Here is a 24311-nt window from a genome sequence, read left to right as displayed (position 1 = left end):
CATAACTCTGCCGTGATCCCAACTTTAAGCAGCATCACTGAGTTAACTGTTCATTTAACTGTGTATTATCCAGTCTGTAACTGCATCATGCATAATTTTCAGTGTTTTATGCATGTGTACGTTATGTACGAATACTGAATCGCGTGACTGAAATATGTAGCGGGCAGTGGGAATTGAGGGTTCACTTGCAGTCATAGTTACAGTGACGCTGTGCCGTGATCTTGCAATGATATAGAAATCTTTAACAAATCTGTGGATGGAGACTATAAGCTGCCAAAATCGAATCACTTGGTCTTTGTGTCATTTCTGACCTTCCCTGAAAATATCATTCAAACCTGTTGGTCTGTTTTTGAGTAACAAACCAACGATCGTCACATCACCTCCGCCACGTTCTTTAGCGCAGTAAATATATGATTCGTTCTTTGGATCTCTGACTATAATAACTCTAATAAAACATGATGTAAACTTTGTACTTATTGTTTGTGTGTTAACAATCTGTCAGATGGATTTTGTCATTGGTGTGTATCGACACATTAACTTTCTTCACCCGTCAGACTCATTGGTGGTTTCATCATGACAAAAACGTTTTACTTAGTGAAGTGTGTGTGGAGTGGAGATCCCAGATTTTCCAAATGTACAATATTTAATGTCAAAATATGTTTAATGTGACAGAACATTTTTTCAAATGGATCTAATGATTCTGTCAGACATTGCTTGAAATGATGTAACTTTAAGAGCTCAGATTTTGTGACTTAGAATGCAATATCACCATCAAGATGTGTGTGTGTATATACTGTAGTTCTAATATACAGACTGATACTTTACTATGGCAGAGCAATATCTTCAAATAAATTCATTGTTTAGACAGCTCAGGTTAGGACTTACATGGGCATTTCACTTACTGTGCCTGTTGAGACCTCTGAGGACCATGTGGATCTGTGCAGACTGTGCTTGACTGATATCTCCTTACACCTCCAAGCCCAACTAAATTCAACCAAAGCACAGGTGTCGTCATCCAGATCAGCCTTTGGTTGTATTTTTGCATGCTTCTTTGAGTACTTTGGCTTAAATGTAACGATGACTCAATCTTTTCTTCTCTCTCTCTCCTCTGTCTGTGTTGCAGTTGAAAGGGAAGTGGTTCAGAAGAGGACCTTCACCCGATGGATGAACCTCCATTTGGAAAAGGTTTGTTCAACACATCATGAAGTGATAGCAGCGGAAAACACACAAGATAAGAAAACAGTAATCCTGGTTAGTTACTGCAGTGCTGCTCACTGAGCTTCTTTTTACTACCTAGATACAAGACGGCAATTTCTTTTAATAAAATTCCACCTCAAACCCCAGGGTAGCTGAATCTTTTTCACAGGTTTGATCATGAAGTTGAGCTTACCCGACCATGCCCACTGTATGTGTTTGCCACTGCAGCTGAGACACACTGCACATAAACAGCAGTCGCAGTCTCTGAATTATATATTTGGCTGTGTGCATCTGCCTGTGTGCAGCATTAAAGTTTCATCAGGCGGGAAAGTGTCAAAGACTGTGCTCCAGCTGATTCAAAACAGCAGAACTGCTAGGATCCTGCTCAGTCAGAAAACATGAACGTATCACCCCGATACTCTGCGTGCTTCACTGGCTCTCCATCACTGCCAGAATAAATTATGAAGTCGCTCTCATCACTCATCAGTGCATTTATGGAAAGACCCCACCATACCTGAAAGAACCCCTCATTCAGCCCGGAGCAAGACCTCCTCCACCCTCCCAGAAAAAAAGCTCCGTACCACTGGAGATCAGGCCTTTAGCGCTGCTGGACCACGTCTGTAGAACTCCCTACCCAGCAACCTCAGGACCCCACAGACAGTGGCTGCTTTTAAAAAACACTCGAAGACCTTCCTTTTCAAAGAGGCTTCTAACTAAACTTATGGACTCCATTTTAAAATTGTAATTTTAAGTGTTTGTACTGTTTCTTTTTACTGTATGCTTTTAGCATTTTGAGATTTCTTCAAAAGTTCTTTATAAATAAAATGCGTTATTATTATTATTATTATTATTGTTATTATTATTATTATTATAGACAATAGGAAATATCTGTACAGGAATGTCAGATATATTTGACAAAAATTAGAAACAATTCCCTTTCCATTATTGCTACATTTTATGTACAGTTTGACTACTGGTCAGTGCAGGCATCTGAAAAGTCACCAGCAGGTGTGCTGTTTTTGTTTGCTGATCATCTTTACTCGTTTACTTAAAAGTGGTTTGCTAAAGGCTAAAACTCATCATCATTTTATTTATTTATTTTCATGAATAATCTGTTTTTTACTTTTATTTAATCAGTTAACCTGTTAATTTATACAAAGAAAATAAACATTGTGAAATTATTTTTTCGTAAGAAAGCGAAAAGCCCAATATAAAGTCCAGCATTTCTTTAAATGTCTTGTTTTGTTCAAGCAACGGTCCAGATTCAGCAAATCCTGCACAGACAAATGAAAACCACAGAATGTTTAGTGCTTTTACTTAAACAATTAATCACTTTAAAATATGTCTTTTGTCACACATTGTACATTACTAGGCTACCTATGTCAGATATTAAGCAATTAAATGATTTGTTTTGCTACCCGTCATGTCAAAAGTCTACATGTTTATCCATTGCCACACATCACTGTCTTACAGTGGAACACTATGTTTTTGTAAAACCTTTGAAGTTTCACTCTTGAGCATTTCTTCACTCTGTTTGCACTCCCTAACCAGGGGTGAGTCAGGGTGAGCTGTGAGTTGGATTGCTGGACAGGCTTTTGTTTTTTTTTCCCACACAATGAGCCTCTTTTGTCTTACTCACTGTTTGGCCATGCGTCAAATCTCTGACCCACTAACTGACAATCATACATTTGTCTTCTGTCATCTTGGAAAGTTCCAGTCGCTTTACCACCCGTCTCTCGTTCAGACAAGTTCACCGATTCCCAGTTAACAATGATTTATTGTGATAACAGGGCTAAATTAACACAAGCTTTTGCATGTGTCCTGTATATTGTAATCATTGTTTTAGTGTGTGCGTGTGTGCGTGTGTGTGTGCGTGTGTGTGTGTGTTTGCGCAGAAATTCTCAGTATCCAAAGCCATTTTTTCTCAAGGGAGACAAATAAAATAACCTTGATTCTTGAATATTGGGGCAGACAGTGCATGCTGTGGGCTGCTGACTGGTTTTCAAAGACAGTATTCATAGTTTACCTTTACGTTTGCAGTTGGTGTTTTATGTTTCCCTCAAAGTTCACAGATGAACATTTCCATATTTGTTTTTCACAATACTAGAAGTGTACAGCAGTTAATGTGTGATGATCTTTTAGTGGGATGTGGTTGACAGAGATATTGGCAAGACTTGGTTTGAAATACTAACTATGCTGTTTAGTTTCTATTAAAAAATGATTAGAAGAAATGTTAATTTCCACATTTTAACAGACCATGAAACATAAATGCCTTTTTGGTTGAATACTCTGGATCCAGCACTATACTCACTGGCACCAAAATAACTGACATCAAATCAAAGAAGTTGTTGTTGTTCCTGCATTTTGTTCAAACATTTGGCCAAAAAAAGTCAAGTGCACACTTTACAAATAGCAGTTTGCAAGTCAGCGCTTTACAATCCACATGGCACAGCTTGTCCCTGTTATATTGCTCACTTGTTCTGATGCTGGGATCACCAATTGGTTTAATGCTGAACTTTGGTGTGCTTCACAGCTTGTAGGTCAGCATGTTACGATGCCGAAGGCAGAGACTCAGATGCAAGCAACAGAGACATGGCAGACTGCATATAAGAGTTCACAATATTATTACAAAAATGCACGGTACTACAACAGGAAGTGATGTACTTGAGGTAACAAGGCAAGGCGGTAGGATGCTTGGTGCTGAAGCTGAAACAGAAGGGAATGAGAATGAAACTCTACACACAAGAACTACTACCGGTATTTTATCAAAATAGACCCAAGCTTGGTACTACCAAGGCAGGGGATCAATTCACAGAAAACGTATAGGGGAACCCAGCTGCCGAATAGCTCGGCTCAGGGCTAAAGCTACCAGGATGCTGGAAAACACGGGAAATAACTAGTCTGACTAGAAACTGGAAATACATGAGCTAGACTGAACCAGGGCCAATACAGACTGGGATAGTTCATGATCCAGCAACGAGTAGCAGCGTCTGGCTTATATGGAGGAGGAATGAAGATGGGCGATCACTCCCACTTGCTCGCCTGTTAATTCCACTGATTGTGATTGGCAGCACCTGTCCACATGCCACATGAGGGAGAGATCGGGTAAGGAAGGGAGAGCCTGCTACCAGCTGGCAGCTGAGGTTGAGGGCGTGGCACAGTAGTTAAAGGAAAATTTAGGGGAAACTTAATAGTAGTGAGTGATCCATTCACTGTTTTTCCAACATTTTCATGACGTAAAACCTTGTTAGACACTTTGGGTAAACTCTTAATGCTGTCTAAAATCTTTCACATTTTCGATGCCTTTGTTCTGTTTGTAAAAATACAGAAAAAGGACATTTTACTGCTTTTTTTCTCACCTGGAGCACACCGGACTAGATCCAGGCCTAAAGCCTCCAAACATTGACCGATAAACTTTAGATTCTGTCAGAGAGGCTAAGAGTTCTTTAAAACACAGCTTCTCCTTTGTGAAACCTACGTGAAACACTACATGTTTTCTCACGTCCTTCCTTCTTTTCTTGCTTCCATCTTTCTTTTCATCCTCAGTGTGACCCACCCATTGAGATCCATGACCTTTTCCAGGACATACAGGATGGACGCATCCTCATGGCCCTACTGGAGGAACTCTCAGGCTGCAAACTGGTCAGACTGTCACGTTTATTTTTTAGTGCAAGATATTTTCACTCATGTACTATAACTGTAAAATGTTGCACGTTATTGTTGTGTAAGCAATATTTGTAATATTTCTGATGTTACAGCTCCATGGGTTCAAGAAGTCCTCCCATCGTATTTTCAGACTCAATAACATCGCAAAAGTCCTGTCTTTCCTTGAGGAGAGAAATGTGAGTATCACAGTTTGTCAGCTCAAGTCCTGCTGGATGAATAGCAGAATTGTCAGCACATACAGAATGTGTGTGTTTGTAGGTAAAGCTGGTTAGTATCGATGCAGCTGATGTTGCTGATGGAAACTCCTCCATTATCCTGGGACTCATCTGGAACATTATCCTTTTCTTCCAGGTAATCTTATTCTTCTGATGCTTTGTTTTGATCTTTTTTTTAAAGCCTCTCTGTTCACTCTTATCAGGATGTGCATCCCTTTCAGTTAAACATGTTTCAGAGTAAGAAAAAAAAAAGTGTATTTCTCAGCCTGTGTACTTCCAAGTCACAAGAGAGCAAAGTGCAGTGTGTCAACTATCTGGAGGGGGGAAGTTCTGCAAGAGTTAGGCTGTCATTGACATTCAGCTCATCTGATCCATCTCCATTATATATAAAGTGGTGGCAGTTCTTCCTTCTTTCCAGGCTTCCAATATGTTTGAGTCATGCAAACATGTAAGCTTTTCATAGCTTCAGACTTGATAATCAGGTTTGCCCAACACTAGCAAAGCTAACATTTTCATAGTTTGACCATGAACATTTATTCTTGACTTCACAAGTAGTGTTGCTTTTGGTTAGTGGGACCAGAAGCAGTAGTGATTTCTCGCTCTAGCAGGCGGCAAGTTAAACGTCTGTTAATTGGCAGTCACTGATCCCAAAAACCCATCAGCGGGTGTTAAACACATACTACTTGAAAAAGTCAGTTTTTGAGGTCTCTCTACTTCTAGTTATGGTTGTGCTGTTGGTAAAGAGGTGCCAGTCTTTATATTGCAGTGAAAAATGAGCATAAAAAATGTTACAGGAGCAAAAAACACCCAGAATCTGCTTAGAGAATGACCATTTTCTCCAATGTTAGAGAGCTATTTCAGAGCCAGAGATGTTTTCTAACCGTTTTCACAGGCTGAGCAGAACTTATCATGATGAGAATATGGATCTTTATTTGTAAAGTTCCTCTCTAATTCCACTTCTATGATCTAACCACAGATTCAACACTTGACAGGTGCTCTGGATGTTTCAAAGATTTTGTAACTGCTTTTCATCTGCTGAAGTGTTGACACTATGTGCCACGGTTACCACAGTAACGGTTATGTAATAAATCCTGTTGAAGACTGGGCTTTTCCTGTTGTTAGGAACATGATTTTAAGCCAGAACAGGTCCCTCTTTATACCTGGGACAGTTTCTGTCTAAAATGCATCTTATACTTGTTTCATATCTACACTAGTCCCACACTTACTGTAAGAAGATGAAAGGAGACCAGTAAGCACATTATCACTGTTTCTTCTATTGTATACTTGGTGTCAATGTTAAATACCCAAGTAATCATTCAATTGGATTACCGGTAGCTTGGTTGAATCTGATATTAAGCAGCTGAATTTAGCTGTGAGACAAGCATGGAGGGAAATATCATCCAACTCTCTGTCTCCCTGCAGATTAAGGAACTGACTGGGAACATCAGGAGCCAGTTCCCGTCTTCATCCAGCCTATCGTCCATCCCCACCAGCTCTGACTCTGACACATCCTACTGCAGCACGCCGTCAGATGAGAGACACTCAGCGTCCACGGCCATACGAGAACACAGCAAAGCCATCAAGAAGTTGCTGCAGTGGGTCCAGAAACGAACCCGAAAGTGAGTTGGGTCTGCCATTTATAGTAAAACAAAGATTGGTGATTTAACCTTGGACATTTTGAAAAATGCATAGCAATTTATTCTTCTCGTGCTGTTCTTTTATTTCTGAATCTGCATTATAACAACAATGGACTGCATACTTAGTCACACCAAAACAGTAAAATAGAAGTAATAGTTTATTATTGGCTCAATACTTCCAGTCTCTCTAGAATTTGGTTTGATTGTCTTTCCGTACTGGTCCTGACCACTGAATATGCCTGTTGTAGGTATGGCGTGGCAGTGCAGGACTTTGGGAAGAGCTGGACAAGTGGTCTGGCCTTCCTGGCTGTCATTAAATCCATTGATCCCACCCTCGTAGACATGAGGAGGGCCCTACTGAGAAGTGCCAGGGAGAATCTGGAGGATGCCTTCAGGATAGCCCACTACAGTCTGGGTATACCACGACTCCTGGAACCTGAAGGTGACAAGAAAAAAACTTATCTTTGCATATCAGCCCAATCTGTTTACTACCATGACTGACTTAGTTAGCACTGTAATTCCCTTGTAATATTAAATTACTGTCATTCTGATGAATAGGAAATCAAAACTGTCCCAGTGTCAAGTCTAGTTTGAGTATTGCCATCATCAAACTGTTTCCATAACGTCTAAGCCAGGGGTGTCAAGATCCGTTCCTGGAGGGCCACTATCCTGCATGTTTTAGATGTTTCCCTCTTCCAACACACCTGATTCAAATGATCAGGCTCGTTATCAGGCTTCTGCTGAGCTTGATGATAAGCTGATCATTTGACTCAGGTGTGTTGGAAGAAGGAAACATCTAAAACATGCAGGATAGTGGCCCTCCAGGAACGGATCTTGACACCCCTGGTCTAAGCACTTGATTGAAGATAAAAGCCAAAAGCGAATGGTACTTCCACCTTTTTGTTAGGTGATTTTAATATCTTAATCAGCCATGTGAAGAATCATGTCTGTATTTGTGATGTGATTCTGGACAGATTTAGCTCTTCTTATCTGTCAAACAGGTCCATCTCTGGGCTCTTTTATTTTTTTAATTGTTATTTTTTTTGCCAAAATCATCTCATGATGCTGGTCACCTATGGTAAAATCACCTGCATCCTCAGTTGAACAAATCATGTCATTCTACCCCTGTAGTCTAATGGCGTATGTCAGGAGTGTGACTTGAGCTGTTTTATTTTGCCTATGTCAAAAGACAGTGTGGCTTAAGCAATTTTACAAGCTTCTCAAGATGGCAGCTGCTGCAAGAAGAACAAAAATCTCCTGAGCTACTGAAGTTATTTCCATGATTCAGGGCTTGTCCTCTATTGGTAAGTGATGAGGGTTACTATAGCATAGGCCAGGCCATAAATACTGCAGTTATTTAGTCTTTTTACTCAGTCTTTTTAGTCACCATTTTAGTCATCAAAGTCCATGAAGCTAGTATTTACCAAAGATTGGAAAGACTCCAGAATCTGTGGCTGTTACACATAAAAGGCTTTCTGTTAACTCTTTTCTGTCTTTTCAAATGGTTTGTCATCTATAGTTTTTTTTCCAATTTTTTTTCCAGTTTACAGTTAGGAAAGATTTTAATACTTTATTGTAATTTAACAGCTAGAAATTATGTGTATAATTAAAAAATATGTTTAATGATAGCACAGAAATACCTTGCTGCGGGGCACACACAAATGGAGTTTGACAGCAGGCATAGCACTACTGAACACAAAATACTTTTGGATATCTTTGGATATCTCTGGATATCTACCCTGAGAGACTACGTCATTATACTCCAGACTGCAAGAATCAGGCTACCACCTTACCATGTGAAGGCGCTCAAGCATAAGTTCCTGAAAGTGAATGGATTTTACTTCATTAGTGTCGGACCAAGCAAAAAATCTGGAGATTCGAATGTGCATGACTTGTGGGCTCTTCAGTTTAACAAGGTCCATTTCATGCTGTCCTTCTCAGAGGACCCTACATGGGAAGCACTATCAGTGTGTACAGGTGCTAAATGAGCCGATAACATGGAGAAGAATGTTTCCACATGCTTTGCCAATCAAGGAGAGAAAATTCCAGGACTTCCAGTCAATGAAATACGTAATGGCCATGAAGTGTCATCACTTCTTTGACAATTAGCCACATGAGCAGGCATCAGTCAAGAACCGAGCAAAGAAGAGCTGGAGTGAGAAGTGAGGAGATGTGCACACCTTCTCAGCATTATGTTTAGCTAGTTTGTTAGTTGTGTTTTATTGTTGACATAGTTGAAAGGTTTGAAATTGCTTAAGCCACAAAGGCATGTTAAAAAAAATGCAGAAGTAATTTATTCCTGTGATGTTACATAATTGACAGACATTGTTATTACTTTGTTGAAAGTAATAACAAAAAGGTTATTAGCCTAACCTTTTTGACTGAAATTATTACTAGCATTTATTCAGTGTTTTCAGTTTTTTGTGTTTTCTGAAAAACCTGAAAAAATGACATTATTTTAAATGGGTGTCGATATGCATGTTACCCCTGGAGCAAATCACATGTAGACATGACACAGATTTCCATTATGGTGCAGATGATTTTAGCTTAATATGTCCCAATGAAGAATGTAGTAAAAAAAAAGAAAAGAGAATACAAAGTGAGTACGTTAAGAGGGGTGAGTCATAGGAAAAATTTTGACCGGTAGTGTATGTGTAAGGGTAAGTTGATCTACCACAACAACTGAATTTCAAATGTATCTGTGAAAATAACCAGTAGGTTTGCCGAGCTTGGTAGAAAATTGTGTTTGGTCTTTGTGTAAACCTGGTGGTTAAGCAAACATTACCTCACTATTTTTTGCTTACTTAGGCCTAAAGGACACAGCAGTGACTTTGCATTCTGGCTCAGTTAATGCTGTGTTTATTTGCACTCCTGAAAGAGATTGTGCTGAGAAGGAGAAAAGGGGAATTACATATTTTTAGTGAAGCAGGTAACTGACAGAATAGAGTGAACAGAGCAAATTCAGGAGGTCCTTGTGGACTATGAAACTCTGCACTGGGGCTAAACCAAAAAAGCAGAACCTATTTTTGCACTGAATATTCTTAACAATGTAAAGAAAAAAATGTAAATTTAATATTTTTTTGGCCATTATAGCCTTTTCGGTAATGTGACAGAATTCAGTGCTTTGTTCAAAGTGAAATGAGAAAACCTGATCAGACTGCTGTCATGACTTACACAGAAAAATGACTCTTGGTTTTAGTCAAACATGAGAACTACACGACATCATTGCCAATGCTTGAATGTGATGAACTGTTGCAAGGAGCCTGGGTGACATGAATGACTTTACTTAAAATGGTGCTGTGGTAATTGTTTTTCCCTGCTCAGATTTGACAATTAACACACCAGATGAACAGTCCATCATGACGTATGTCTCACAGTTCCTGGAGCATTTCCCTGGCAAAGAGGAGGTAATTATCCTTTGCATTGCATGGATGATATGAATGTGACACATTTTTGCTAACTTTTTGTTTTGTTCTAACAGCCAGAGCGACCCTCCCAGGTGATTGAGCGAAGCATCTCCATGGGCCGACTCAACTTCCGTGACAGTGACTCTGACCACATGAAGAATGGCAGTCACCGGAGCAGAGTGAAGGAAAGGTCCTACATGTTCCAGAAGGACTGTGCCAAGCACCCCCCAAAAATCTTAATTTCCTCTGTATCAGAAGACAGAAGTGTCATGTCACCAGCCTTCAGGATGGCTGCAGCTCGGTCATGGTCCAGTGAGGACTTTTTATCAGAATCCCCCAAAGTGGAGGACATCTCCAGTCATGCCCTTGAAGACACCAGGGAACCTGCCGGTCAGGTCTTAGCCAACATAGTCGCTGATTCCCCACAGCTGTCGTACACTCACTCACCCACCTCCTCATCAGTGGCCGAGTCTGTAAACACTGAATCAGTAATTGGTGATTCTGCAATCAGCTCCCCAGAATCCTGGGTGGAGAGTGAGTTTGGGGTGATACCGGTTAAGTTTTGTGAGAGCCGAAGTGACAGTTCTCTATGTGACAGTGGGACAGCCTGGGATGTGTACCGTGCCACCCCCGTGGAGGTAACTACCCTTGATGAAGGATTTATCCCATCCATGGAGGACAGAGCCACTGATGACCAGTCCATGACTGATTCATATACTGATGAAGGTGTTTACTCACTAAGTTCATTGGAGAGCACACAGGGCAGAATCCAAGGACATTCTGACAAAAAGCAAGTGGAAGTACTGAAAGATGAAAAGGCTAATCATGAGAACCACAAACAGGACCTGGGAGTAGAACATGGACCTAATCAGATTGAAACGGAGGTTACAAACAAAAAAGACAGAGTTGAACAGAGAGAACAGATAAATGCAAGTCAAAATAAAAAAGACAAAGTACTGAAAGAGCAAGAACCTTTTTCTGCATTGTGTGATACAGAGATGCTGGCGAAATCTGGTGCTGAAAATGTCCTTAAAGATGATGTATCGAAACCGTTCCAATTTAACTCTGGTACCAACCTACCACTCTCTGGTGATTCTGAACTTGTGAACCAGAACAGTGTGATAAAGAGCAGTAGCAAAGAAATGGAATGTTTAAAGCAAGACATGCATTTCATTACACAGGACCATGAAGAAGAAAATATTGTTCAAACTGAAACTCGGAAAAAGAGAAATAACTCAGAAGAGGTTGAAGTGGGAATCAAACAACAGAAAACAGATTGTCCTTCAGAAGACAAAGAGAAGGGCTCAACAAATGAGTCACAAATTTTAAAGAAAATGAGTGAAGAGAGAGTAGAAACCCAAGATGAAGGAAAGGATTTGGATAAGGAACTTTTAAGAGACAACCCACCTGATTCTCAAGAAAGCAATAGATTAGAATCTTGCATACCTTTAGAGAGTACATACTCAACCAAACAAGAGGGAACATCAAAAACAAGTCTGGGCCCAAGCATGGACATAAATATTCCTTTGATATCCATTTCAACTGAGCCAGAAGAGCAGGATCAAGACGGAATATCTAACCAAGAAGGACAAGAACATGCTGACAATGAAGATCTGGGCGAGCAAAGAAAGCCGGGAACTGACAAAGATGTCAACGGTCCTCGAAGTCCGGATGAACTAAGCTACGTCTCCACTGACAATGAAAGCAAAATCCTTGTTGAGATTTCTACTAACCCAGTGTCAGAAAATGTTCATCTAACACAAGCACCCTTGAAGCAAACAAGGGAAGCAGAAAACAAGCTTTCACATGATACAGATGAAGATAACATCAGATGTGTGCCAGAAACGGAGGGCAACATGGAAAGAAGTGATGCCAAACAGGAATGCAAGTTTCCGCGTGATGATTTTCAGACAGCAAAGGACTTGGTTGCTCAGTCGTCTTCTACAAATACTAACACTCAACTTATCAATACTGAGCAGAACATGGATACAACTGGTTCATCAAATGGGCACCAGGACAAACTGGCTGACACTTTTTCTGACAATGAGACAGTCAGCACACAGCAGAACACACTGGATCCACTTAGCTTGAAACCACAGAGTAAGATCGAGATTTTGGTTTGTGAACCAGATAGTATGTCCAGAAACATGGACTTGTTTTACACAGACATTAATCGAAGTTCTCCTACAGAGGATCTAGTCGGTGACCCTATTGAACCCATGGATCTGTTCTACCCTGACAAAGAAGAGCCCATGTTTGCAGAGCCACCTGACACTGAAATGCAGAGTTGGCCTTCTGTTTTGAGTGTATCTCCACTCCAGCCAGCACCGGCATCGGAGGCTTCACAAGGTGACCAACAACTTAACCTACTGGGTGAAGATTTCATGGACGGAAGGAATTTCGTACAAGATCAGGATAAGGTAAATGTGAGTCTATTAAACATGCTTTACTTACAGTAGTTTTTGATGATACCTAGATAAGTTTGTATCGGCCCTGGCAGTGGCTCGGTGTAGGTTGATCGTTTGATCCATAACTTGTTCCAGACCCATGTGGAAATGGACATTTCATACCATCTTTTTTGTTATCAGAGGATGAATTCTGATTACTTTTCTCTTGCAACTACATGAAGCTAACATTTTTGCTCTGTGAATGTGAACAGTCTCAGCAAAATTTGAATGGATAGCCATGATGTTTTTTGCACACACTGGGTCCTCACATAAAATTGATATTTTTTTAACATAAATAGCTACAAATGTCGTTATTTAGTAATATTGAATGACTGAACATTGTACATAAATGAATAGTGTGTTGTGATGCCTTTTAAGATAAGCTATATTTTTATTTTTTTTAGGCCATTAGGCTATTGGAAGACAGATGGTACATTTTTTTCTTGCTTTTCTTAACTCGCCAGGGAATTTGGAATTTTGGAATAGTGACTCTCTCTCACACTGTGTGTGTGTGTGTGTGTGTGTGTGTGTGTGTGTGTGTGTGTGTGTGTGTGTGTGTGTGTGTGTGTGTGTGTGTGTGTGTGTGTGTGTGTGTGTGTGTGTGTGTGTGTGTGTGTGTGTGTGTGTGTGTGTGTGTGTGTGAGAGAGAGAGAAATGGTCCAACTGTCTAAACAGGAACATGAAGCGATGTGACATTTTACACTTTCACAATGTCACACTAATGACCAGATGACCGTCAACCTTTCATCTTTTACCTTTCTGTTCTACTTGCTTAAATTGAAAGTTTTCATCGTATGAGTTTGATGTGCTCATGTTTGTGTTGTCTCATGACTAGTTATTTATTTTAGAAAAATTGGATATTCGATGTTAAAGCAATAGTGAATACTGCATGAAAATGTAGGAAGCAAATACTAGCACTTGTGTGATTTGTGACGTTTCACAAAACATAAACAGCTATCTAAAGTTCTGTGTGTCATTTGGACAGAATATTTTTGTTTACATTTTGATAGATTAAAATCTCATACTTTTTAAAAAAAATGTCATTTACAGTTCTTAAATACGTCGTACTGAAATAGATCATGGTAAATTTTAACTTATTATTCATTTGGACATGTGATCTGTAAAAAAAAATGTAAAATTAGAATTTTGTTGCAATGGAAGTACTCATATACACTACCAGTCAAAAGTTTGTTCATTTTTTCATGATTTTTCTTTATTTTCATGACTATTTACATTGTAGATTCTCACTGAAATCATTCAAACTTTGAATGAGCACATTTTGAAGAATCTAAAATATAAAACCTTTACTGCTTTGCACGCTTTTGGCATTCTCTCGATGAACTTCATGAAGTAGTAACCTGAAATGGTTTTCACTTCATGAGTGTGCCTTGTCAAGATTAATTTGGGGAATTTCTTGCCTTCTTAATGAGGTTGGATCATCACTTGTGTTGGTATACAGTTGACAGCCCTATTTTACAACTGTTAGAATCCATTTTATGGCAGGAACCAATCAGCAAAGAGAAACCACTTTCCAGCATTAATTTAAGAAGTGATGGTCAAGGTTAAAAAAAAAGCATTAATTGAGAAGGTGTGCCCAAGCTTTTGACTGGTAGTGTATGTTCAGAAAATAAACAATGAACGGTAAAATTCATTAATGAAATCCTTAATTGTGAGGTGTTTTCTACAGAGGACTGGAAAAATAGCTGAATACATGTCATACATCAGTTGTTTTGCAATTTTTTGCTAAATGAGTCCTTGATATTCTTCAAGTGGCATTTTTATTTACCTAAAACAACCGGGGTCATACTCTTGAAGCCACTAATGTTATATGTTAATTTAAGGCACTTTAGCCTAAAGCCAGAAAGAGTTTATACTCTAAACAGCATGAGTGTGTTTTTGTAACTTAGATGGCAGGTTTCCTATTGAAGTTAAGCTTTTTTTAAAATTCAAAATTCAGATTTTTTTTTTTAAATAAAAGTCCATCAACACATCGGGAGTCTTTCACTGGGAACCCTGAATATTCACAGTAAATTAGATCAACATCGTGGGGGCAGTACACTGTTGTGGTTCTGGCTAGGATTGGTTACAATGTCTCGATTTTCACCAAAGTGGCTGACTCATTGGCCTGTAAATCATTGTCACGCTCTATACAAGTTGAACAAACGTAGACATACTGAACTCTATCTTTCCCTTCTGTACATTATTAAGCTAAAAGATTTTTCTTCATCTTTTTTACTCTCATCAGGTGATTACTAAGACCAACCAAGAGAGTGAAAATGCATCTGAATCCCAGGGCCAGTGCTTGTTGCCTGGGGAGGAGATAAGAAGACATTTGGGTGATGACGTTCTAGCAAACGGCAGTGATCTCAGTGAGGCTGAGGAAGAGAACCCGGACTCTGCCAGAGAAAGCACAGAGCCTGTGAGGTAGGTTTTCTATTCTTAGTCAGTTCCCTGGTACACTGCGAAACTCTTTGCCCTGGGGGAAATCCAGTGTTGTGGCAATGGATGGGACTGCTCTGACCCAGCCTTTTTCTGTTTGCTCGGATATTTCCATAAATGTACTGAATAGTTTTCTGTGTAGGCTGGTTAAATTAAGACAGGCCTTATGAGGACTGAAAGACGGCGGCTTAAAGAAAGAAGACAAGGATTACAGATATTATTATGGTTGAATTAAGTATTACTACAGTGCTTCACTCTGTTCAGGTTCAACGGATTGAAAGTTCTTCATCTGACCTTCATATATCAGACCACATTTTTGATGCTGTTGGGGTGTGCTTGTTTCAGTTGTAACCATTTATCGTATTTGCTTTCAATAACTGCCATCATAATAAATATAGAGTTAGGTCAGGAAGGATTTGGCCATGGTACAATTTGTAGCATTTTTCCGGAAACATCGTAAGAGAGAGACTTGTCACAATAAAAAATCCTGAATAGATATCTATTGGAGAATTTTGTAATGTCACTTGAGATGTATTCACAGCACTTAGATGACCTCCATTTTACTTATTGTGTTCCCTGTAGCGCCAACAGGCTGCACCTGTGTTGAATTAGGTGAATGGCTTTAAAAGTTGTCAATACTTATACAGTCAGTTTTATGACATATTATGTTTTTGACATTATTTTATATTAAAAAAAATACGTTCACTTTGACATGAACAGTCTTTAAATTATTTTTGAAAAAAGCCACATAAAACAAACCATGATACAATTTGAAAAAGCTATAAAGGGGGAAAAGGGGTATAACCATGATTGCTGCTGAGTGGAAAAACTCCCAGATAAAGATTTTGATTTCGTCTCCGTACACCGCCACAATGGATCTGATATTAAGTAATCAAGAGGTGCTCAAAGTAAACTTTCAGCATTAAGTAAAAGGGTTAAACAATACATTGTATTTAACATTCAGGAATTACATAATTCTGTTACATGGTCGCAAACTTTTGGGGTCCCTGTTTTTTGTAAGAAAAGCAGTTTTGTTCATTGAAGGCAACAGTAAATGAATTAGAAATACAGTCTAGACATTGTTTATGTGGTAAATGACCATTCCAACTGGAAACAGCTGATTTCTAATTGAATATCTCCACAGGGGTACAGAGGAACATTTCCAGCAACCATCACTCCTGTGTTCTAATGCTACATTGTGTTAGCTAATCGTCTTGAAAGGCTAAATAATGATGAGAAAACCCTTGTGCAATTATGCTAGCACATGAATAAAACAGTGAGTTTTCATGGAGAACATGAAATTGCCTGGGTGACCCCAAACTTTTGAACGGTAGTGTATGTGTCTGAAAACACATACATTTTAATACATGACATAAAACCTTATATGAACATACAGTACACAAGTATCCATACATGTGCATTTATAGAGTGATTCCTTTTTGTTACCGTACCTCAATGTTTTAAAGTACCCCGCACAGTACCTTTCTTTGACTGTACTGTGTCAAAACTCTGTACAATAACTTGCATTGCCTCCACACTTTTATTTTGCTCCACTACTTTTTTTTCTGTTTCTCTACACATTAACTTTTGTTTCTCCTTCAATTTTCTGAATTTATTTTTAGAGCCATTAATCAATATGCTCAGTACACACGTCATTACTTATCTCTACAATTTCCTACCGCTTTATAATGAATGTAAAACATGCAGTGTTTAATCAGCCCACAGTTTGAATGCTGTAAACGAAGAGCTTAAAGAACATTCCTCATCGCTGATTAAACCCCTAAAAAATGACGTCTGTGTATCAGAGACTCTTTCTACACCCACTCCTCTCCACTCATTGCTGCTCGAGCTCAGCTAGAGAAAGTGGAAATCGTCATCCATGAAGTTGATTGTTTATTTTGCTCAGGATGCATCTTCCAGCAAAAACATATCGGTGTATAACCAAATGTGCAATAGTGTGCTGGCATGTAAAGTGTTTCGAATATATGGCCAAAATCTGTGACTTTATGCTCTAAGCAAAATCAAAAACGCAGGAAAAAAAGCACATAGTTATGAGTTGCAGTAAAGTGGGCATGAACCGTTGTCAGTGAGACTAGACTTCTTTACATTTGTTTTGGGGAAATAGTTTTTTTCATATTGCTGTGGAATTAATATTTGCTCATAATGACCTACTGCTCCATTTCCTTGATCTGCTCTTTCCTGTTGACTCTTAAACTCATAGATTTTGTCTTCTTCCAGCAGACAAAATGAAAGCCAAATCCCTCCAGTTCTCCGTCACAGAAAGCCGGCTCACTTGAGTGAATCCATGGTAAGTTTGTCGCTCCATTTCCTTCTCTATGGAGATATTACTGCACTACTTACTACTGTAAAGTCAGAGTGTATGTCTGGTATTTTCCCACTCTCAGGACAATCGGAGAGCTGCGCCCAGAAAAGCTGACAGAGATGACTCTGATTGGTGGTAAGAACTTTTCCTTCCTTGCTTTAGTTATTTATACCTCACAGGGTTAATAGAACTGTACATTTTGTCAGAGTTGCATAGTTTCTAAACTAGTTGTCAACTAGTAGTCACATAGTCATGCTAGTGCTCTGATCAAATAATCCAAAACAATCGTCATTGCGATAGCTTACTGGCAATTGAACTGAGCCATTGTTAACTGAATTTGCCTCAATTGTACTTTTCCTGCTATGAAAAAGTCATAATTGTCAAATTGTCTGCCAGTCTTTTAATTCCTGCAGTGACAGTGTACAGGTACATAGGAAATCATGTATATTGGCCAAAAATTGAAAACAAGAAGAAAACAAAAGAAAAACAAAATGAATTTCTTTTTATTTTATCTGGAGAAAATCTTAATCTCAAGGTAAATCTAAAGGTAAGAACAACGCCTGTGTTTTTTAATTAAGTTTAGAATGAAAAAGCATAATCTGCTGCACAGCATACACCAAGACAATATTCCCAAGTGTGGTCCCAAAATCCCCCTGTGAATACTACATGAATATTACATTGTTCATTATGCCAGCAAGTAAAGATAAAAGCAAAAATCCTGTAAATCAGTTCTTATGTATGCATGCCTCTCCTGTTGGTGTGTGTGTAGGCGGAGTGAGCACTTGGAGCTGTATGTGCTGCTGCTGCTGTGGCTGCTGCTCTACTGTTTCTGGGTGCTGCCACAAATGGACCTGAAAACACTGCCCAGCCTGCTGCTGAATCTCAACGACTGAGTGCACACGCACACACGCACATACACACACACACACACACACACACACGCACGCACACGCACACGCACACAGTTACTGCTATAAAGTGAACTTTGTCAGTTACAAATATGTGCTTTTTGAATAAATGTACACGTAAACATGTACACATTCAGCTCAACTGCCACTCTGCACTCTGTTTCATTACACTGATTTTTCTCAAGATTAAATGAAGGCATTTTAAAGATGTATATTTCAGAGCAGTAAAGCTTAGTTTAATGTTTTTTCTTTTTAACTTTTAATGTTGCTGAAAGTGGTCTGTGTGGCAGTATAAGGATCACTGCTGGTGAAAAAGACACCTGAAATTATGAAAAACAGAAACATGTGACAAAAGTCAGAGTTTTAGGGTGATATACAACATTCCAAGTCTCAAATTGCAAGATTATGAGAAAACATTTATATGTAATATGTCAAAAATTAGGTTACAGCATTTTGTGAAAAAGGTCAAAATGATGTCAAAGCCCGAATGTAATTCATCCCAATTCTTAATATTAAAATAAGGCTGTGGTTTTACAAGAAAATGAAATAAAATATTGTTTAAAAAAACAATAAATGGTTTACTTTTACAAAACAATATACGAATAAATTTGTGATGTTGCATACAATTCATTGTATTTTAACAATAAAGATGTAGTTTTACAAAGAAAACTCGTATTTTGTTGTAATTTGTAATTTCACAGAAAACTATTATTTTTCTAATGATTTCCTCTAATTATTAAAGTCATATTATTAAAAAATATAATTTTGGGAAAATGTCATACAGTTAAAATAATTTACGTAAAGCTTTTTGGTAAAATGAAGACATTTTCATGATATAATTTCTTCTTGTAAAATGACAACTTAATCTCTTAATGTTGAGAATTTGTCCATGTAAAGTGAAGCTGAACTTTCTTTCAATAGTATTTAAAATTATTTGTCCAAAGCTAAAACTTTAGCCTGATAACAGTGCTACATTTGTTGAAATGTGACAAATGTATTCTCGAAATGTCCCAGCAGTGACCCTGATATTCCATTACAGATGTGTTCTTCTGTAAAGACTATGGAGGTTTTTGGTTTATTGCTGTGAAAAGCTGACCAAACTGACCTTGTAAGGCTATATGACTGTACAGCACTCTTTGTAGATAAAGATACATACTATGGATATATGGATGCACAGTGAATTGCAGTTAACACAGATGGAGATGATTAAAGCAAAGCTGCTTCAGGCTGTTAATAAAAACAGGAGTTAGTGGAGCTGAAGTATATATAAATGTGTGTGCGCGCATGTGTGTGTGTGGCTGGCCAGTGAATGGCCACTTCATTAGGTACACTTTGCTAATGAATGCTTGGACCCCCTTTTGCCTTCAGAATTGCCTTAATTCTTGGTGTCATACTTCCAACAAGGTGTTGGAAACGTTCCTCAGAGATTTTGGTCCATATTGACATGATAGCATCATGCAGTTGCTGCAGATTTTTCGGGTGAACATCCATGATGCAAATCTCACATTCCACCACATCCCAAAGGTTCTATTGGACTGAGATCTGGTGACTGTGGAGGCTATTGGACTACTGTAAAGTGAACTGATTGTCATGTTCAAGAAACCGGTGTGAAATGATTTGAGCTTTGTGACATGGTGTGTTATCCTGCTGGAAGTAGCCATCAGAAGATGGTCCACTGCGGTCATAAAGGGATGGACATGGTTAGCAACAATACTCAGGTAGGCCATGGCATCTAAATGATGCTCAGTTGTTACCAAGGGGTCCAAAGTGCGCCAAGAAAATATACCCCAGACCACTACATCACCACCAGCAGCCTGAACAGTTGATACAAGGCAGGATGGATCCATGTTTTCATGTTGTTTACATCAAATTCTGACCATCTGAATGTCGTAGATGAAATCGAGACTCATCAGACCAGGCAACATTTTTCCAATCGTCTATTGTCCGATTTTATTGAGCTTGTGCAAATTGTAGTCTCAGTTTCCTGTTCGTAGCTGACAGGAGTGGTACCCGGTGTGGTCTTCTGCTGCTGTAGCCCATCTTCTTCAAGGTTAGACGTGTCGTAGTTCAGAGACAGTATTCTGCATTCCTTGGTTGTAACAAGTGGTTATTTGACTTACTGTTGCCTTTCTATCATCTCCAATCAGTCTGCCCATTCTCCTCTGACCTCTAACATCAGCAAGGCATTTCCATTCATACAACTGCCGCTCACTAGATGTTGTCTCTCTTTCGGACCATTCTCTGTAAACCCTCGAGATGGTTTTGCGTGAAAATCGCAGTAGATCAGTGTTTTCTGAAATACTCAAACCAGCCCGTGTGGCACCATCAACCATGTCACATTCAAAGTCACTTAAATCCGGTTTGAACTTCAGCAGGTTGTCTTGAACATGCCTACATGTCTAAATGCATTGAGTTGCAGTCATGTGATTGGCTGATTAGCTCTATGCGTTAACAAGCAATTGAACAGGTGTACCTAATAAAGTGGTCGTGTATATACCGATAAAGGCAGGATATGAGTCTCTGTGCCTGTACTATTTGAAAAAGAACTACTCCGTCTGAATGCAGGGGAATATTGAATGTGTTGCACTTTTGAAAGAGAATACAAACTGCCAAAGAGAGTGCTGGAAGTGCTACTACAGAAAGTACACACCTCACCACTGGCCAGAAAATGGAAATCTTGGTTTTAGCACATTAGAGGTCTGGTATAACTCATGTACTAAAGCATCACCCCAGCTCTATCTTGTATAATATTTGAGGCAGAAGATGTATTTGTAATATTTTATGCCTCATAAGACACATGAATGGATTTTTAAAAGATTTTATGATTAAAAAAAGTTTTATGTGATTAAGCTATGCTTAGGCTTGTTCAAGTCAGTCAAATGACAATGCTTTACAATGAAAAATCTTTTTATATGTTATTTTTGATCAATGTCTGTAATGAAGCAGTATGATTAAGTGATGCTAAACATTCTTCATTTGATCGTCATCACAATTGGCACAAACCTGTTTCCACACCAGCGGGCCAGTGGATGAAGTCTCTGTTTACTCTAAATCTAAATACAGCTCCTCTGTCCACTGAGGGGCAGCAAAAAAAGCTATTCATTCCAGTTCAGTACAAACTGGGTCATCCCTGTTGCACAGTTCATCTTTATCACATCACAAATCTGTGCATGGATATCTGTTCATACGTTTAGCCTTGTGAGAACATGAACTTATCCCAATTCCACACTATTTACTAACTCCATAGACTGTGAGTGTCACAGAGTCCTGTTATACATTACCATGCATCATTATGGAACATCTTATTCTAAAAAGCAGTTACTACTTCTGTCAGATAAGTGTAGTGGAGTAAATGGTACAGCAGTAAAGTATGAAGTGCCATAAAATGAATTACCTGAGGTAACTTTTCATACACAGATACAATACTTATGTAGATGTATGTATTTTCTTTCCCCTGCTGGATATAATATGTCTTGCTGATTGTTTTAGTATGAAGCTTTGGAGATATTTAATGAAAAATAACTTGCTTGTTTTGTTGACTGATTTACTTTGTCATGTTTGTGAACTGTATACTCAAAGCTTGCTAGTATTTAGTATGGAAATGGGAAACCGTTCAGTTCACAGAGAAGATATTTTTGCCAGTCTTTTTGCTTTAACAAAAGGTAAAGTAAGGTTTAGGATTTGTATTCACAGTCATACAAAGGGTTAGTAAGTCCATTAGAGCTACTGTCATATTTATTTTTTGATCTTATCATAATACAAACTTTGTTCTTTTGATCTTTCAATAAACATGTAGAATGTGATGGATTGTTTTGATTATTTATGCAGATAGCAGTAATCTGAGTTTAAGCTAGATTTTTCGTATCAGTGCTATAATTACACGGCGATATGTTCAGGCACGCTATCAGTTTTTGTTGAGAAAAAAACAAAACATGGCACCAAGTTGCTCTTCATATTAAATGTGTAAATTACACCAGCCTACTTATTAGGGTTACATTGGACATTTTCAAAAGCTATAAACTCAAACACACTAACACGGAGAGAGAGCTGAAATTTGGTCAGGATGTACTCCAGTCATGGGTAATCAAAAGTTATCGAAACACTCTGCAAAAGCCTGAGGGCGTAGAAATGGCGACCCAAGGAATGCCGCTATTTTGAATGCCTCGCCGCGAAACAGGAAGTGCTGTCTAACTAGCCTGTACATGCTCCAAACTGCTTGAAACTTTACATGTGTGATCAGAGTTCGGCCCCAATCATATCCACAGGTCGATATACACTGACAATCATAGTGCCACCCGGCGGCCATTTTGAATGCCTCACCACGAAACGGGAAGTGCTGTCTATCTAGCCTGTACATGCTCCAATCTGTCTCAAATTTTACAAGTGTCATCAGAGTCTGGCCCTAATCATATCCATGTGACACCTGGCGGCAATTTTGGGTTTCTCACCATTAAACAGGAAGTGCTGTGTAACTATCCTGTGCATGCACCAATCAATCTGAAATTTTACATGTGTGATCAGAGTCCTTCCCGATCAGTTCCATAGACCAATATACAGTAAAAGTGATAGTGACATCTGGCCACCATTTTGGATGTCTCACCATGAAACAGGAAGTGCTGTCTAACTAGCCTGTACACATAGACATATAAAGAGTAGACGCCGCATTGGTTGCTGGGGTGCAAGAAATGCGGCCGCCATCTTGGACCGATCATCGTACTTACAGTTCAGCAGCAGAAAGAACCAGATGCCAGAGCACTGTGCCGCATGTTCGTGTTCAAATCGCCGGATCGTCGAAAACAGGGCACGAGAGATTACTTTTCACAAGTAAGATTGAGCATTACTATTGGTTGTATTTTGTGAATCGAATATTACTGTACTGTATTTATGCCCACCAGCGAAATCGTGGCCAGCTAGCTAGGCTATGTTTAGTGCCGGTGTTGACCCGTCTGTGAACTGAGACTTTATAAGTCATATTCCATAACACTGACTTAGATTACAACTGACACAGAAAAGCTAAAACAAATATTACTGGTATAACATTGACCAGCGAATTTTACACAGGTGGCACAGACTGTAATGTTCACATGTAATTCACCCTAACAACAGTAAGCTACCTCTAATGTGTCATACCCACCCACTTACTTAAAAATACAGACAACTGAACATCTGACTGTAGAATAGTTTGCAAACAAGGTTATTCACAGTTTAAGCAGTTTTGGTTCATTATCAACAGATATGCATCAAAATAGGAGTTTTCTTGAAGAAAGGTTGGAAGAAATTTGAAGGAAGTAAACCTCTTGACCTCTTTTGTAAGATGTTTTTGTATAGACTCTCCCAAATCTTCAGTTTTCATTTTGAAGGTGATGTGATGTGTGCCGTGCAAGCTTGGTCAGAGATGCTGTACCATCATCATTTGACGAGAGCTACCACCTTCTAGCTCTGAAAAACAATGACGGCCTACTGATTCCATCACAAGGCACAGTGAATGTTTGATTTTATAATCTTGTTTTTTTTTATCTTTGCATGTTAAAGTTGCTTTGTTCTTTATTTTCTCAGTACTGTAAAGTGTCTTAGCACTGTGTAAAGCGCTATATAAATCTAATTATTTTTATTATTATTATAATAATAATTATTATTATAAGGTGCTGAGAGTTGCAGAGAGGGTGATTCGCCAGGCTTCAACAAAGCAAGATCCAAAGGTGTCAACAGTCACACACATCGTCTGGGAGGAGATTGGAACGGAGGATGTTTTCCTGCTTGAGGAGCACATTGAAGAAACACAATTTGGTATCGACAGCCATCATTCCGGCTTGTTGTCATTGGTTGTGTCCGTGTTTCTCAAGATAAGGCTGCACCATATTGCCAAACTTGCCTGTCTTGACCTGCAGAAAGGGAGCACAAGAAAGAAGCTCTGCAAAACCGTCCTCTTTCATTGGTTTTAACTGTAAAACGTTTGTACATGTGTAAATGTGGTAGGGATGTCATGTTCTTGTGTTAACTTGGGAATTTACATTTACATTACATTTTATTCTCTCTGCTTTGTACATTTTCTGATATATATCTTTTTAAATA

At 38.9% G+C, this 24311-nt stretch overlaps 1 protein-coding gene across 5 annotated transcripts in view; it reads left to right on the top strand.

Moving 5' to 3' along the window:
* The window catches only part of LOC110968853 (calmin-like), a 72562-nt gene extending 50520 nt beyond the window's left edge, over positions 1-22042 (top strand). For 2 of the 5 annotated variants that reach the window (XM_022218857.2, XM_051942397.1), the window contains exons 2-13: positions 1124-1185; positions 4744-4839; positions 4956-5039; positions 5122-5214; positions 6501-6697; positions 6964-7157; positions 10040-10122; positions 10197-12548; positions 14815-14993; positions 17247-17316; positions 17414-17466; positions 18101-22042. In XM_022218857.2, the coding sequence (XP_022074549.2) occupies positions 1124-1185; positions 4744-4839; positions 4956-5039; positions 5122-5214; positions 6501-6697; positions 6964-7157; positions 10040-10122; positions 10197-12548; positions 14815-14993; positions 17247-17316; positions 17414-17466; positions 18101-18224 (3587 nt within the window). In that variant the 3' untranslated portion in view covers positions 18225-22042. The remainder of the gene's footprint in view (positions 1-1123; positions 1186-4743; positions 4840-4955; positions 5040-5121; positions 5215-6500; positions 6698-6963; positions 7158-10039; positions 10123-10196; positions 12549-14814; positions 14994-17246; positions 17317-17413; positions 17467-18100) is intronic. The other 3 variants (XM_022218858.2, XM_022218859.2, XM_051942750.1) reach the window with 3 other exon arrangements.
* Positions 22043-24311: the final 2269 nt, after the last annotated feature.

This window comes from Acanthochromis polyacanthus, chromosome 1 (genome assembly GCF_021347895.1).
Source record: "Acanthochromis polyacanthus isolate Apoly-LR-REF ecotype Palm Island chromosome 1, KAUST_Apoly_ChrSc, whole genome shotgun sequence".
NCBI lineage: Eukaryota > Metazoa > Chordata > Actinopteri > Pomacentridae > Acanthochromis > Acanthochromis polyacanthus.
This window is presented reverse-complemented; position numbering and strand designations above follow the sequence as displayed.